A 13,985-nucleotide genomic window follows, 5' to 3' on the forward strand; every position below is an offset into this window, starting at 1 on the left:
ACCTTGACCTGGAACCAGAACCCCCGGAAGTGGGCAGCAGGGGCCCCTCCCTGTCCTGGGCCTGAGGTCCAGTGGGCTCGGTCACAGGCACAGAGCCCGCTCCTGGGCCTTTTGATGAGTCTAAAGCAGAGGGCCCCAGGGGTGGGGAGGTCTGGGCGCTTGACCTCGGGGCCCAGGCAGCAGCAGGGCATGGAGTCAGGTGGATCAGGGCAGAGACACACAGGAAGAAGTGCAGTCCAAGGAAGGTGGTTTACTGCTGTCGAAGGAGCCTCCTCGTGACCAGGACGCAGACTCCCTGTGCATGTAGAGCCCCCAGCATCATCACTGTCACCTCCCCAGAGGTGAGCAGGTGGGGACAGGCAGGGTGGATCCTCAGTGCCCAGGAGCCAGGCTGCACCCAGGGACCTGGGCACCCTGCTCCTTAGGGAGGGGACCCACAACACAGAGCAGAGCTCTAGGCTTGATTGGGGTTGGTGACTTTCCCCAAAAAGGTGATGCTCTGGGTGTCTTTGAGAACTACGGCAATCAGGAAGGGCCTGTCGAAACGCACAATTCTAAATGCGGACTTGAAGGAAAGTTCTACTCCCATGGCAGCAGCTCCTTCCGTGCCCACCTCGTCCACGTCCAGCACAGCGCTGTGGACCATCTGTGGGGACAGCAGAGTATTACCAATTGGAGACGGGGTGGGCAGGAGGTGAGCAGTCGCCTGAGCGCCTCTAAGGGGACTGATATTCATCCACCTTCTGCCACTGGCCTGTCATTATGCTGTCTACCTTTTCAACTTTGTTTTTCCCAACAAACCTGTCAGCGGGTTCACATATACATGACCCACGGCTGTGCAAAGTGCAGTCAAAGGCTGTAAGTCCTGCGCCCAGGGTCAGAGAAGCAAAGAACAGGGGCTCCCTGATCTGAATCCCCTCTGTCTGAGTCCAGAGACTCTGCTGTCCCCAAACACTCCCTAGTGTAGGGGGAGGGGCAGATAGAGGCATTTTTCTTTCAGGGAACTGCCCACAGTCCCTCTATGTCAAAGCAGCAGATGGGCAAGCACTGCTTTCTGCTTCTCTCCTGCCCCAGCTGACACATCCCTCAGCCACCTTGCCTAGGATTGGCTTCCCATCCCTGGACCACAAAGCCCCATAGCATCTGTGTCTGCTTTATCAGGTCCCCTGGCAGGTGGGCGCAGGGGAGACTGCAGGGCTGCCCAGCACCCGCCCCCTCATTCACACTGACTTCTCTGCTTCTCAGATCGCAGCATCAGGACCCCTGGTGTTCTTCTCTCCTGCTCTTAGTGTATATTCATCACGATGGCCCTGAGCCACTGTTATACCTATTACCTCTTACCTGCTCTGCTGAGCACTGCACGGGAGCGAAGAACTATCATGTCTTTTAAAAATGACAAGATTCAGGACTAAGGGCTTTAATAATTTATCCCATAGGCAGTAAAAGGTGCTGCAAGGGATGGGGGTTTACAGCTGATTCCACCTCAGGCACATTCCCAAGACTGATGTCTATCCCAAAATTCATTCCAAAGAAGGTAGAACCAGCCCCCAAGATGGTTATAACCCAGCTCCCGTGGGCTTGAGGGTTGCAGGCAGGGTAACTGAGTAATGCCCAGCATATTAAAAAGCAAAGACATCATTTTACTGACAAAGGTCTGTGTAGCCAAAGCTATGATTTTTCCAGTAGTCATGTACAGGTGTAGTTGAACCATAAAGAAGGCTGAGTGCTGAAGAATTTATGCTTTTGAACTGTGGTATTGGAGAAGACTCGAGAGTCCCCTGGATTGCAAGGAGATCAAACTCATCAATCCTAAAGGTAATCAGTCCTGAATATTCATTGGAAGGACTGATGCTGAAGCTGAAGCTCTTATATTTTGGCCACCTGATGTGAAGAACTGACTCATTGGAAAAGACCCTGATGCTGGGAAAGATTGAAGATGGGAGGATAAGGGGACGACAGAGGATGAGATGGTTGGATGACATCACCGACTCAATGGACATGAGTTTGAGTAAACTCTGGGAGTTGGTGATGGACAGGGAGGCCTGGCATGCTGCAGTCCATGGGGGTCTCAAAGAGTTGGACACGACTGAGCGACTAAACTGAACTGAACTGATCTGAGTAATGAGCAATGTAGTTGTTTTGCGAATTCAAGATTACCCAAAGGTCTGCCTGGCTGTCACCTTTCAAGCTCCCATGTGGAAGATGAAATGTCCAAAGTTTAAAAACTCACCTGGGAAACTTCTAAGTCCATGACATCTGTGATTCCTGACAGGTCAGCCTCAGAGGTGAAGACTTTCTGGATGCCCAGCTCAGAAAGGAAGTATTGCAGATTATAGTCACTGGAGATAGAAAACTTTGGCAGGTAGAGGGTATTTATCAACCTAGGAGGTGAGAAAATAAACTTGATGGCTTACTCAATTTGGTGCTCACCGTTCTCCCACATCTCAGCTAGGTCTTCCTGGGTTTCGTCTCCATCCACCCCATTCTCCCTGGAATAAGCACTCCTTTCCTCAGTTTCCAGATTCCTCAGGCTAACTCTCTTTAATTCCTTCATTATACATTCCTGTCTGCAGCTATCTCACCTTCAGGGCAGCGTGCCAAGGCAGGGGCTGTGGGCTTGCCCCCACCTGGCCCTGCTTCTCCCCTGCAAGCCTGCAGGGCTCAGGAATCACCCTTCTCCAACACGGATTCCACAGCAGCTGGGAGACCGTGCTTGGGGGAGGGGAAGGAGGGAGCACCGGGAGGGATGTACCAGGGTCACCAGGAAGGCTTCTTGCAGGAGGTGGCATCCAGTTTGAGTCCCTGGGGAGGGGAAGCAGTGGGCTGATTGAAGAGGAGGCCACGAGGCAGGTGGAGGCACTTGCAGGAAAGAGGGGCTGCTGCAAGGTGGTAAGGGGCTTGGCAGGGACAACAGTGGGACATGGAGGGCTGGGGGCTGCATTCAAGGGTTTGGGGGGCCTGAATCATCCAATTCAGAGTCTCTGTCTTGCCTTCCCAGTGAGCTCCTTGTGGGCAGGGCTGCTGCATCTGAGCAGAGCCGCCAGCAGTTTCTTGGAGTAAGAGATGCTGTCTCCCACCCCCAGGTTCCCTCCCCATCTCTCTGTCTGTACTTCCCTTAAGACTCTTACCATGGTGACTGGTCTGACAGATGCTAAATGCGAGGAGACTGAGGCTCCTCTTAAACCTTGGGTCCCTCGTAACAGGGAGGTAGTTGTTCCTCCTCATTGACCTACTTTCTTTCTTCCTTACATTCATCCTTCCTCCCCCCTTTATACACGAGTCAATAAATTCCTACTGAGCATCCTTTATGGGCCAGGAATGTATAGATACATGTCTCCTCAGTGATTGTAAATCAAGGTGTCTGATGCATATTTTCTCCATTTACAGCTATTCACTGGGCCGCTGCCCTGTGGTAGCTCTTGGGGTTGGAGAGGGAAGGGCTGGGAAGGGAGCACAGGCAGGGCGAGGGGGTCCCCTGTCCTGGGTCTCCTGGGATCTGCAGGAAGGGGAGGCTGGGAGTCAGGAGCCCCAAAGCCTCAGGTCCCCTGGACAGGAGTCGGGAAGGGGCTGCAGCTTCTACTTCACATGCAGGCAGGTCTCCAGTTCCCTGTGCTTTATGAAGTGCCTCCCACATCCATCCCTCCTGGGTCTGCAAATCCCACACTCAGAACAGAGGGTCAAGGACACCCCTCCCCTCGCAGCAGGGAGCTGAGCCCCAGAGAAGCATAGGGAGTGGCCGGGGGAGTGTGAACCTGGGAGTGGGACTCTGGGTCTGGGGTACCCCCGCCCCCCTCATGCTGCCCTCACCCCCTCCCTACCCGCCCCTGCAGACCCTGGCCCAGCACTGTCTCTCCCCTTGTCCCCCAAGATAGGTCTCCTGAATCCCACCTCCTAGCCTGTGTGTCTACCCTCCGTTTACCCAGAACTCGACCCCTCCCCACGCTTCCTGCTCCTCCTGGTCCAGCCCCCAGTGCCCTCCCCTGAGTGACCCCTCTGGGGTCCTGGTGGCCTCCCTGCCTCCATGCATGTCCTCTGCCATCTGCTCTCCACTCGGCACCCTCAATGATCCTTTTAAAGCATCGCTCAGATCTTTCACTCTTTGACCCAAAACCTTGTGATGAGTTTCCATTTCCCTTAGACAGTAGGGGAGTCAAAGTGTCTGCAAGGCCTTAGGTGACCTTAGTCCTCCCTGAGGACCCCGACTTCTCCCAGCTTCCCCTCTCACTCCCTCTGCTCTCCTGCTCTGGCCTCACTAATCCTCAAACACACCAGGTTTGCTCCTGCCTCAGAGGCTTTGCACTGGCTGTTCCCTCAGCCAATAGGGCTTTTCCCAGCACATCTGCATGGCTCAGTCCCTCACCTCAAACACCAGCTAAGGGCGCCCCTAGTTACAATCACAAAATACCTCTGGGTCCAATTTTCTTTCTTTTTTATTTTTTTGCTTTACTATCCCTGTCTCTCCCTTTCTAACCATTCAACACACCAAATTATTCATTTCATTTATTTCTCGTAGGTTTATCTCAATCACAGAGTAAGCTCACGAGGGCAGAGAATTTACTGTTCTATCTGCTGACCTACCCTCAGAGCATAATTAGTCCCTGGCACACAATAGCTTCTCAATCAGCCTGTGAAAGCAGTGCTGAATGGTTGGTTAAATAAATGAATGAATGAACGTGCAGCCCGTGCAAAGCTGATTCTCAGCGTCTATCTCACCTGAGCCCTCAGCTGATACAATTCCATCTGCTCCCCCACCCAAGAGGTGGGGACATGAGACAACAGCACGCGTGTTGGGGGCTTTGTTGAGGATCCTCACGACACAGCACGTGTTAGTGTGAGAGGAAGGCCCTGTCGCCTCTGATGCCATCATCTTCCAAAAGGAAAGAATCAGGCTCAGAGCCACCCAGGCAGCAAAGGGCAAAGATATCTCAGTACAGGCTCTCTGTCCCCAGTCCCACACATTCCTGAGGCCCTGTTGCTGGGGGTCAGGAGTCCAGGAAGAGGGGGAAGGACCGAGAAGGCAGGTGAACCCACAGCTCCGGGTCCTGGGGACAGTCACCTGGGCTGCAGGGAGTTTCGCCACCTCGTCAGCGTCTCCGGGGTCAGCTTGGCTTCCAGGTGCTGCATTTTGCCCTCGTCGGGGAGGATGAAGAGGGCGCTGTCGTTGCTGCTGTACGTGAGCTCCACCAGCGTGCAGCCCAGCTCCTCGTCCCTGAAGTAAGGGGTCACCAGGCTCCCAATGCTCATCATGGGCACCTCCACTGTCTTGTTCTCGCTCACGTGGAACTCTGCCTGCTCAGTGAGCTTGGGGTCAAAGGGGATCTTCCACCTGGCTGGAGACGGGCGGACAGGTGAGGAGTCTGTGAGTGCAAGTCTCTCCCTCCTCAGCCCTGCCTGCGCCAGCAGCGCCCCACACCACGTGCCTCTGGGGGTGGGCCTGCCAGCTGTGCACGTACACCTGGGAAGATGGGTAAGCCCTTGGGGATGGGGTGAACCCCGCAGGTCAGGATTGAGAAGGGGGGCATGAAACAAAGCTAGTTAGTTGTGCTACATGCAAAGTCAACCTGAAATGTGGAGGGCAAGTGAGAGATGGCGATGAGGCTGGGCCTGGGGAGATATGGGACCTCCTGGTCCTTCAAGGGAACAAGTGACCAGGGGTTAGTTGTTGGCTTTATAGGGAGGACACACGTCCCCACGGCCTTGTGAGCCCAACTGGAGCAGGAGCCACACGGGGACCCAGAGGGCAGGGTGGGGTCAACACACGTCTCCACCCAGGAGAATGAGTCTCTTGCTGAGGCAGGGACTTCTATGGGAGATTAGGGCTCTGGGGTGTGTATCCATCCCCACCTCCTTCTTTGATTCCATCCCTGCCTGTGTCCCCATGGGGAGAGGCAGGAGCAGACAGAGAGGGTGCCCCTGGGGAGGAGATTTTAGAGGAGAAATTCTCAAGATGGAGTGGGTTGTTAGGAGAAGAAAGCATGCGAGATACAGGTAACAAACACGGCACATCATGCCTGGATTCCTTTTCCAAGGAAATGCCATCCCGTGCCTTTATTTACAGATGAAAACACAGATGAAGGAAGGGTACCCCTGGACTCATCCAGGAGCCCCTAACTCAGGGCTAACTTGTCCGCCACAGCTAGGGTCTATTAGACACCTGACCATTTCATGATTCAATGATAATTTTTTGTGCCTTATCTATTTTGAGTCCCTTTTGCACTGTTGGCTCCCTGGGTGAAGTCTTTCTGCCTTCACTCTAACTCTTATGAATCTCCTGGCTGAGGTTTGCCATAGCAACTTGCTATCAATGGGACTGCGCATGGGACCAGCTAGAATCTGGAAAGATATTGTGCCCCGGAGGGAGTTTCAAGAGGGAGGGAACATGTGTATACCTATGGCTGATTCATAATGATGTTTGGCAGAAACCAACCCAATTCTGTAAAGCAATTATCCTTCAATTAAAAAATAAATGAATTAAGAAAAAGAAGATATTGTGGCCCAGATATTGTCCAACCCCAAGACTTTCCCCAGATGTGGTCTTGCCTCAAGATAGCAGAAGCCCACCACTGAAGAATCTTGAGATGGCCAGGCTGCTCAGAGGCTGTCTCACTGTGAAGATGGCCACCAGCCCCACCTCAACCCCCAGAGACAAGGTCTGTTTAGAGGGACTCCACGTCTGACACAGCCCCCAGTGTGTGGAGCCGAGGCCTTCCTGAGCGTGTCCTAAAGTGTCTCATCAGGGAGGAAGCTGGAGTCCCCATCCCCCACGGGATAGATCTGAAAGGAAAGCTCTCCTTCTTTTGGCAGGCAGGCAAGTTTAACTCAGAATAAAGTCTCCCTCTGGGACTTCTCTGGTGGTCCAGTGGATAAGAATCCATCTTGCAATGCAAAGGACACAGGCTCAACCTCTGGTCAGGAAATAAGATAACACACGCCTCCAGGCAAAGCCAGCCTGCCACAACTGCTGAACCTGCCTGCCACAACTGTAGAATCTGCCTGCTGCCACAAAAGATCCCACGTGCTGTGACTAAGAACCAAGGCAGTCAAACAAATAAATAAATAAAAAAAAGCATCCCTCTGCCTCACATAAGGGAATCACTGCTCTACAATGAGAAAAGCAATTTGGAAAAAGCTAAAATAGACAAAGACTATGGTCAGAGTGGGCCTTGGTGTTTAAGCCCCCCAAGCCACAAGGAGATTTCTCTATAGTGCGTTGCTGGTAACATAGTTGGCTGAGCTGGGTTAGAAATGATACTGAAGCCTGAGAACTATATGTGCGTCTCCCCCAACCCCAATCCAGGTATTCACCTTTAAAGTAGATGTAATTCACCAGGATGATCTTCGTGAGGGAGTCAAGGTTCTTGAACAAGTCTTCAATTTTCCCCTGGGTTTTATTCTTCACATAGTCATTGATGAGCTTCATGGCAGCATTGGAATCGTTGAACTCAGTGGGGAAGGCCTCGGAGGAGTACAGCACCCGGGTGTCTTCCCTGAACTTGTCCAGAAGCGTCAGCTGCTCCTGCACAAACATGGCGTTGCCCACGCTCAGCTGCAGCTCATTGCTGGGTCGATGGAGTGTCTGCAGGATGTGCTGGAAGCCCCGGTGGATTTCTGTCTCGGGGGTCTCTGTGAGGTTGAACTTGAGACCTTCCAGGATCTCCGTCAGGGTGGAGCCACGGGCCCCCAGGGACAGGAAGCCCAAGGCTATGGAGACACTCAGAGGGGAGAAGATGATGTTCTTATTGAGGTTTTCCAAAGCCAACTGCTTGTAGAGGCTGAAGGCGAAGTCAGTGTTGCTGGAGGCTAATGAGTGGTCATCCACAGACGTCCCATTGTGCTGTTCTTCTTGGGTCACATTCTCCGGGAGGCAGTGGACCCTGGAGCACAGTCCAGCCACCAGGAGCCCCAGAGCCAGGAGAGGGGACATTCTCTCTGCCCTCATGTCTGAAAAGCAAAGCTCCTTTCAGTCTCCACCTGTCAGATGATGTCCCAACCCCTACCCTCTATCCCCCGTGGTCTCTGTTCTCTTGCCCTGCTGCTCTGGGACCTTTCAGGGGTAGGCACCTTGCTGGGCTCCCAACACACGAGGAGGCTCTTGGGCTCCCTCTCACCCTTTGATCAAGGGCTGTGATCGTTAGCAATTTCCCCAGTGGAGAGACTGGGCACAGAGAGGGGAAGGGGCTTTTCCAAGGTCACACAGCAAGCAGTGGAGTACTAAGGGTGAGGAGCCTGGGGTGCCTGGCTCCAGGGTGGGGAAGCTGGTGATGGGTGTGAGGTGCTGTCCAGCAAGAACCCATCTCCCTCTTCCCGGGAGCTGACACTGTCAGAGGGGCCTAGGAAGCAGGGCTCCTTTCCCACCGTGTCCCCTCTCTGTCCCCCCAGGAAGGAGCCCTGCACTGATCAGAGGACACAGCACCTCTCCCCGTCTCTGAGGACAAGGGTGTGACCTCAGGGAGGCTCTCCCGTCGAGATACCTGGTCGCAGTGAGCGTTCAGGAGAGAGGCCACCACAGGCAGTGGGAGCCGTGCTGGAGCCTGGCTGCCCTGAGGAGGGCTGGTGTAAAGCTCAGCCTCTGCCATGTGAACACATGGAGGGTGTTTCCATCAAGAACCTGGAAAGGCCTCCTAGTGGGGAGAAGCAGGGTGACCTCAGAGTCTCAGGGACCTGGTCGAGGATTTTGTTTGGACCACTTGTGAGTGCTGTGTGGTGACGAGCAGTGACTGCACCTCTCTGATCCTCAGCTCCCACCTCCGTCCAACACGTGGAATGACTCAGATGACATACAGGATGAGGGTGCTGGGCTCCTAAGAGGAGTTCCAGACGTGTCACCCCCTCCACTGGCCACCCTCTCTAGGACTCTACAAGCCAGACTGTGATCCCTGGGGACAGAGGACCGAGCTACTGCCCAGATGCCTCAGGAGAGACTGAGGTCAAAGCTGTGACCTCAGCAAACAGGACTGTTTCCCTTCGGTCTCTGCCCCTCATCTCAGGGTTCAGAGGAGAGAGCACTGCAGGGGTGGTGAGCGGGGAGGGAAGGCGAGGAGGAGGTGGGAGGGAGGAGCCTGAGCTGAGTCTCAAGCCCAGGGGAAAGGCCTAGGAGCAAGCCTGAGGACAGGGGCAATCAATCTTCCCAAAAGTTTGTGTATGCAGAGCTGATGCAATGGTTTCTTTCACAAAGAATTAAACGTTTTTCCCCAAAATTCTTCCTGGAAAAATAGCTAGCCAGATGCTCCCCTGGTGGGTCAGATGGTAAAGAGCCCGCCTGCCGATGCAGGAGACACGGGGAACATGGGTTTGATCCCTGGGTCAAGAAGATCCCCTGGAGGAAGAAACGGCAAGCCATTCCAGTATTCTTGCCTGGAGAATCCCATGGACAGAGGAGCCTGGTACGCTAGAGTCCATGGGGTTCCAAAAGTGTCGGTCACGACTTGGTAATTAAGCAAGCAAAGCAGCATTTGGCCAGGTTGGAGGGCTGGCTCTGTTTCTGAGCCGTCTGTCTTTTCAGTGCTGGGCAGATTCAGCTCCTGTCTGCTTGCCAGGGTCCCTGGAGAGGCAATGGAGCCCAGAAAACCCCCTGGAGACCCCGCAGCCTCTGCCCAGATGGACCCACTGTACTAATTCCATCCCCAGGGCTCTCTGAGAGCAGCACCCTATGCCAGGCAAGGAGACTCACCTCAGGGGCCATGGGGGAGCTCTGACCTGACGCTGGATGCACAGCTGGATGGGGCACAGCGGGGTTGAATCACAACCCCAAAGACTCAAAAGCAAAAATGCCCCCAGAAGCCATGGTGGCACATCCCTGCCTTTGCAGGATGAAAACAGAGACCCAGAGAGAGGACTGGTCTTCAGAGGGCTCAGAACCCTCCCAGCATCAGACACACATCCTCCTGCCTCCCTCCTGCCTCAGGCTCTACTGACCCCTGACTGAGGCCAGAACCACCCTGGGAAAGGGGTCCCTTGGCTCCCAGTGTGGGAGCATCACTGATTACCTCCCTGCGAGAGTGGGATGTGGACAGTGAATCCAGAGCCGCCGCCTGCCCGGTTGCTGGAGTTATCCGGGTGCTGCTGCCTGTTTATCATGCAAAGCTCTCCTCCCAGGCTTGTGAAATGTTATGTCCTCTGACTGGAAATTCACAGCCTACCATTTCCAATAACAGAGTTTATTAGATCTATTTGAACAACCTAGTTACAGAAACCACTCACTTTTTGTCCCTCCCCACCAGAAAACCTAAACTAAAAATAAACAGAAATTTGCCTTGAGAGTGATTTCTCCCATTTAGGAAAATCCATTGAGGGGTGTGTGAAAGCTCAGAATATATAAAAAGGGACGTTGAAAAATATCTCTGACTCTTTTTCTTTTAAAAAATATATATATTGACTCTTCTTAGTTTTTTTCCCCCCGTTTGTCATATCCTCATTAAAGACCATGTAAAAACCCAGAAAATGGAAAGAATATTTGAAAATATTCCCCAGAGCTGTGTCACTCTGGGACACCTTTGGCTAACACTGCGTTTCTTCTACGACTCACTTGTCTTGATGTGTGTGTGCAAGTGTGGGTGTGTGATCAGGATCCCCAAACACAAACTCAGACAAAATTGAAATGCAGGACCCTTTATGTGAATATGGCTCGATTTGCACGCTGAGATGCGCTCCCATTCCCAGACAGGGCTGTTCCGCCCGAGGGTCCCTTAGAGGGTCAGAAGCGCAAGTGTCGGGGCCTCTGGTTATCTGGCGCCATCTGTCTTTGGGCGCCTGCCGTGCTTTGGTTTGTCCCGTTGCCGTTCACTATCGGTTCACTTCAAGAGCCGGCTGTCCCTTATTCTTGCCCTTGGGGTCTCCTAGGACACTCTCTGAACTAATCTCAAGCCTTCCTTGTGCTCGCGGCGGAACATCTGCCCCTTCATCTCTTACACTCACAACCATCCGTCCATGAAAGACCACCACAAACCTCTGTTACCCCGAGGGACTCCACCAAACTCCGTTTGGAGATCACTGTGTTAGTGGTGAGAATGTGGCTTTGGCAGAAGATAAACCTGAATCCTGAAACTCTACTCACCAGCTGTGTGACCTCAAAACCTTTATGGAAACCCTTCCACCTTCATCTTCTCATCTCTAAAGGCAGATGCATTTCCCTGGGAAAGGAGGGGTGTCTTAAAAGGTTAAGTGAAATAATTCTAAATGTAAACTCTGTTAAGACAGGATTTTTCACTTGTTTTGTGCTGTACTGCATCCTTAGAGGACGTAATAAACATTCATTTGACTGTAAGACACTGAGGTGACCAAGGAGAGTTTGATCGCATCTTTCTGAAATGATGCGTCCTTTCAGGCTCCATATATCGCAGAACTGATAATATATATTAAGTTACACACAATCCCTAAGAAACAGTGGCTGAAACAAGGCTGCAGTTTACTTCCCTCTCACATACTCCAGATGCCGGCAGGGTCTGCAGGAGGACCTGGTGGTTTCACTTTGTCAGGGACCCAGGTTCCTTCCAGCTTGTTGCTCTCCATTACTAAGGTTTGTTTGCCAGGTGGCCCATTGCTGCGTCAACCTTCCAGTTAATGGGAAGTGGGGAAGGGAAAAGCACAACCTTCCCTTTGAAAGAAATGTCCTAAATGTTGCCTATGCTATTTCCACTTCTGTTCCATCGGCCATTGCTTGGTCACAGGGCCACACCTAGCTGCAGGGGAGGCTGCTCAGTGCAGCCAACATTCTACATTGTGCAGCCATGTCCCAGATAAACATGCATTACTTTGAGAGAAAATGAGAATGGACATTTTTGTTGTTGTTTTTCAGTTGGCCAGACCTGTCTGACTCGGACTGCAGCACACCAGGCCTCCCTGTCCCTCACCATCTCCTGAAGTTTACCCAAGTTCATGTCCATTGTATTGATGATGCTATCCAGGCATCTCATCCTCTGACGCCCTCTTCTCCTTCTGCCCTCAGTTTTTCCCAGCATCAGTGACTTTTCCAATGAGTCAGCTGTTCACATCAGATAACCAAAATACTGGAGTTTCAGCTTCAGTATCAGTCCTTCCAATGAGTATTCAGGCTTGATTTCCCTTAAGATTGACTGGTTTGATCTCCTTACTGTTCAAGGGACTCTCAGGAGTCTCCTCCAGCACCACAGTTTGAAGGCATCAATTCTTCAGTGTTCTGCTTTCTTAACTGTCCAGCTCTCACAACAGTACATGACCACTGGGAAGACCATTTCTTTGACTGTACGAACCTTTGGTGACAGAGTATGTCTCTGCTTTTCAACATACTGTCTAGGTTTGGCATAGCTTTCCTGCCAAGAAGCAAACAGCTTCTGATTTCATGGCTGCAGTCACGGTCCGCAGTGATTTTCTAGCCCAAGAAGAGGAAATCTGACACTACTTTCACCTTTTCCCCCTCTATTTGCCATGAAGTAATGGGGCCAGATGCCATGATCTTAGATTTTTAATATTTAGTTTTAAACCAGCTCTTTCACTCTCCTCCTTCACCCTCATCAAGAGGCTCTGTAGTTCCTCTTTGCTTTCTGCCGTTAGGGTGGTATCATCCACATATCTGAGGTTGTTGATGTTTCTCCCATCTGTCTTGATTCCAGCTTGTAACTCATCCAGCCCGGCACTTCTCATGAAGGAGTAGGACAGAGCTGTCTGCTCTGTTTGTTTAATCTATATGCTGAGCACATCATGAGAATGGACATTACACATCAGTGCTAATTATTGCCCCAATATTTTCCCCAAGTGTTCCCAAATTCTCTGGACTCAGGAGAGCCATTATTTTCCTTAAGACTGAACTGACTTAGTCTGAACTCCAGTTGATGTAAAGCTAAAGAATTTTCTGTTTTTCTGAGTGCCACTGAGAATGTTTGTGGGGGGCTGATTTGTCCTGGATGTCCTCTGTCCCCTGGAGTTCCAGACTAATGCTCCAGGGCCATCATCTCTCAGCCTCTCCCTGAGCTCCTATAGTCCTCACTAGTCTCAGTTCAGTTCAGTCGCTCAGTTGTGTGCTACTCTTTGCAACCCCATGGACTGCAGCATACCAGGCTTCCCTGTCCATCGCCAACTCCTGGAGCTTACTCAGACTCATATCCATCGGTGATGGCATCCAACCATCTCATCCTCTGTCATCCCTTTCTCCTCCTGCCTTCAATCTTTCCCAGCATCAGGGTCTTTTCCAATGAGTCAGTTTTTCACTGGAGAAGGCAATGGCACCCCACTCCAGTACTCTTGCCTGGAGAATCCCATAGGCAGAGGAGCCTAGTAGGCTGCCGTCCATGGGGTCTCGAAGAGTCGGACACGACTGAGCGACTTCACTTTCACTTTTCACTTTCACGCATTGGAGAAGGAAATGGCAATCCACTCCAGTGTTCTTGCCTGGAGAACCCCAGGGATGGGGGAGCCTGGTGGGCTGCCGTCTATGGGGTTGCACAGTCAGACACGACTGAAGTGACTTAGCAGCAGCAGTTCTTCACATCAGGTGGCCAAAGTATTGGAGTTTCAACTTCAACATCAGTCCTTCCAAAGAATAGTCAGGACTGATTTCCTTGAGGATCGATTGGAAGTCCAAGGGACTCTCAAGAGTCTTCTCCAACACCACAGTTCAAAAGCATCAATTCTTTGGAACTCTGCTTTCTTTATAGACCAGTTCTCACATCCATACATGACTATTGGAAAAACCATGGCATTGACTAGATGGACCTTTGTTGGCAAAGTAATGTGTCTGCTTTTTAATATTCTGTCTAGGTTTGTCATAGCTTTTCTTGCAAGGAGCAAGTGTCTTTTAATTTCATGGCTGCAGTCACCATTTGCAGTGATTTTGGAGCCAAAAAATTAAAGTCTGTCACAGTTACCCCATCTATTTGCCATGAAGTGATGGGACCGGATGTCATGACCTTAGTTTTCTGACTTGAATTTTAAGCCAACATTTTCACTCTCCTCATTCATTTTCACCAAGAGGCTCTTTAGTTCTTCTTTGCTTTCTGCCTTAAGAGTGGTGT

At 51.8% G+C, this 13,985-nt stretch overlaps 1 protein-coding gene across 1 annotated transcript; it reads right to left on the reverse strand.

Moving 5' to 3' along the window:
* Positions 1–230: 230 nt before the first annotated feature.
* Positions 231–7,939, reverse strand: LOC129634047 (serpin A3-8-like). Its single transcript, XM_055556010.1, has 4 exons — positions 7,306–7,939; positions 5,057–5,330; positions 2,231–2,381; positions 231–646 (listed from the first exon to the last, which is right to left on the reverse strand). The coding sequence occupies exons 1-4, from the start codon at positions 7,937–7,939 to the stop codon at positions 455–457; spliced, it is 1,251 nt and encodes a 416-aa protein (XP_055411985.1). The 3' UTR covers positions 231–454.
* Positions 7,940–13,985: the final 6,046 nt, after the last annotated feature.

This window comes from Bubalus kerabau, chromosome 19 (assembly GCF_029407905.1).
Source record: "Bubalus kerabau isolate K-KA32 ecotype Philippines breed swamp buffalo chromosome 19, PCC_UOA_SB_1v2, whole genome shotgun sequence".
NCBI lineage: Eukaryota > Metazoa > Chordata > Mammalia > Artiodactyla > Bovidae > Bubalus > Bubalus kerabau.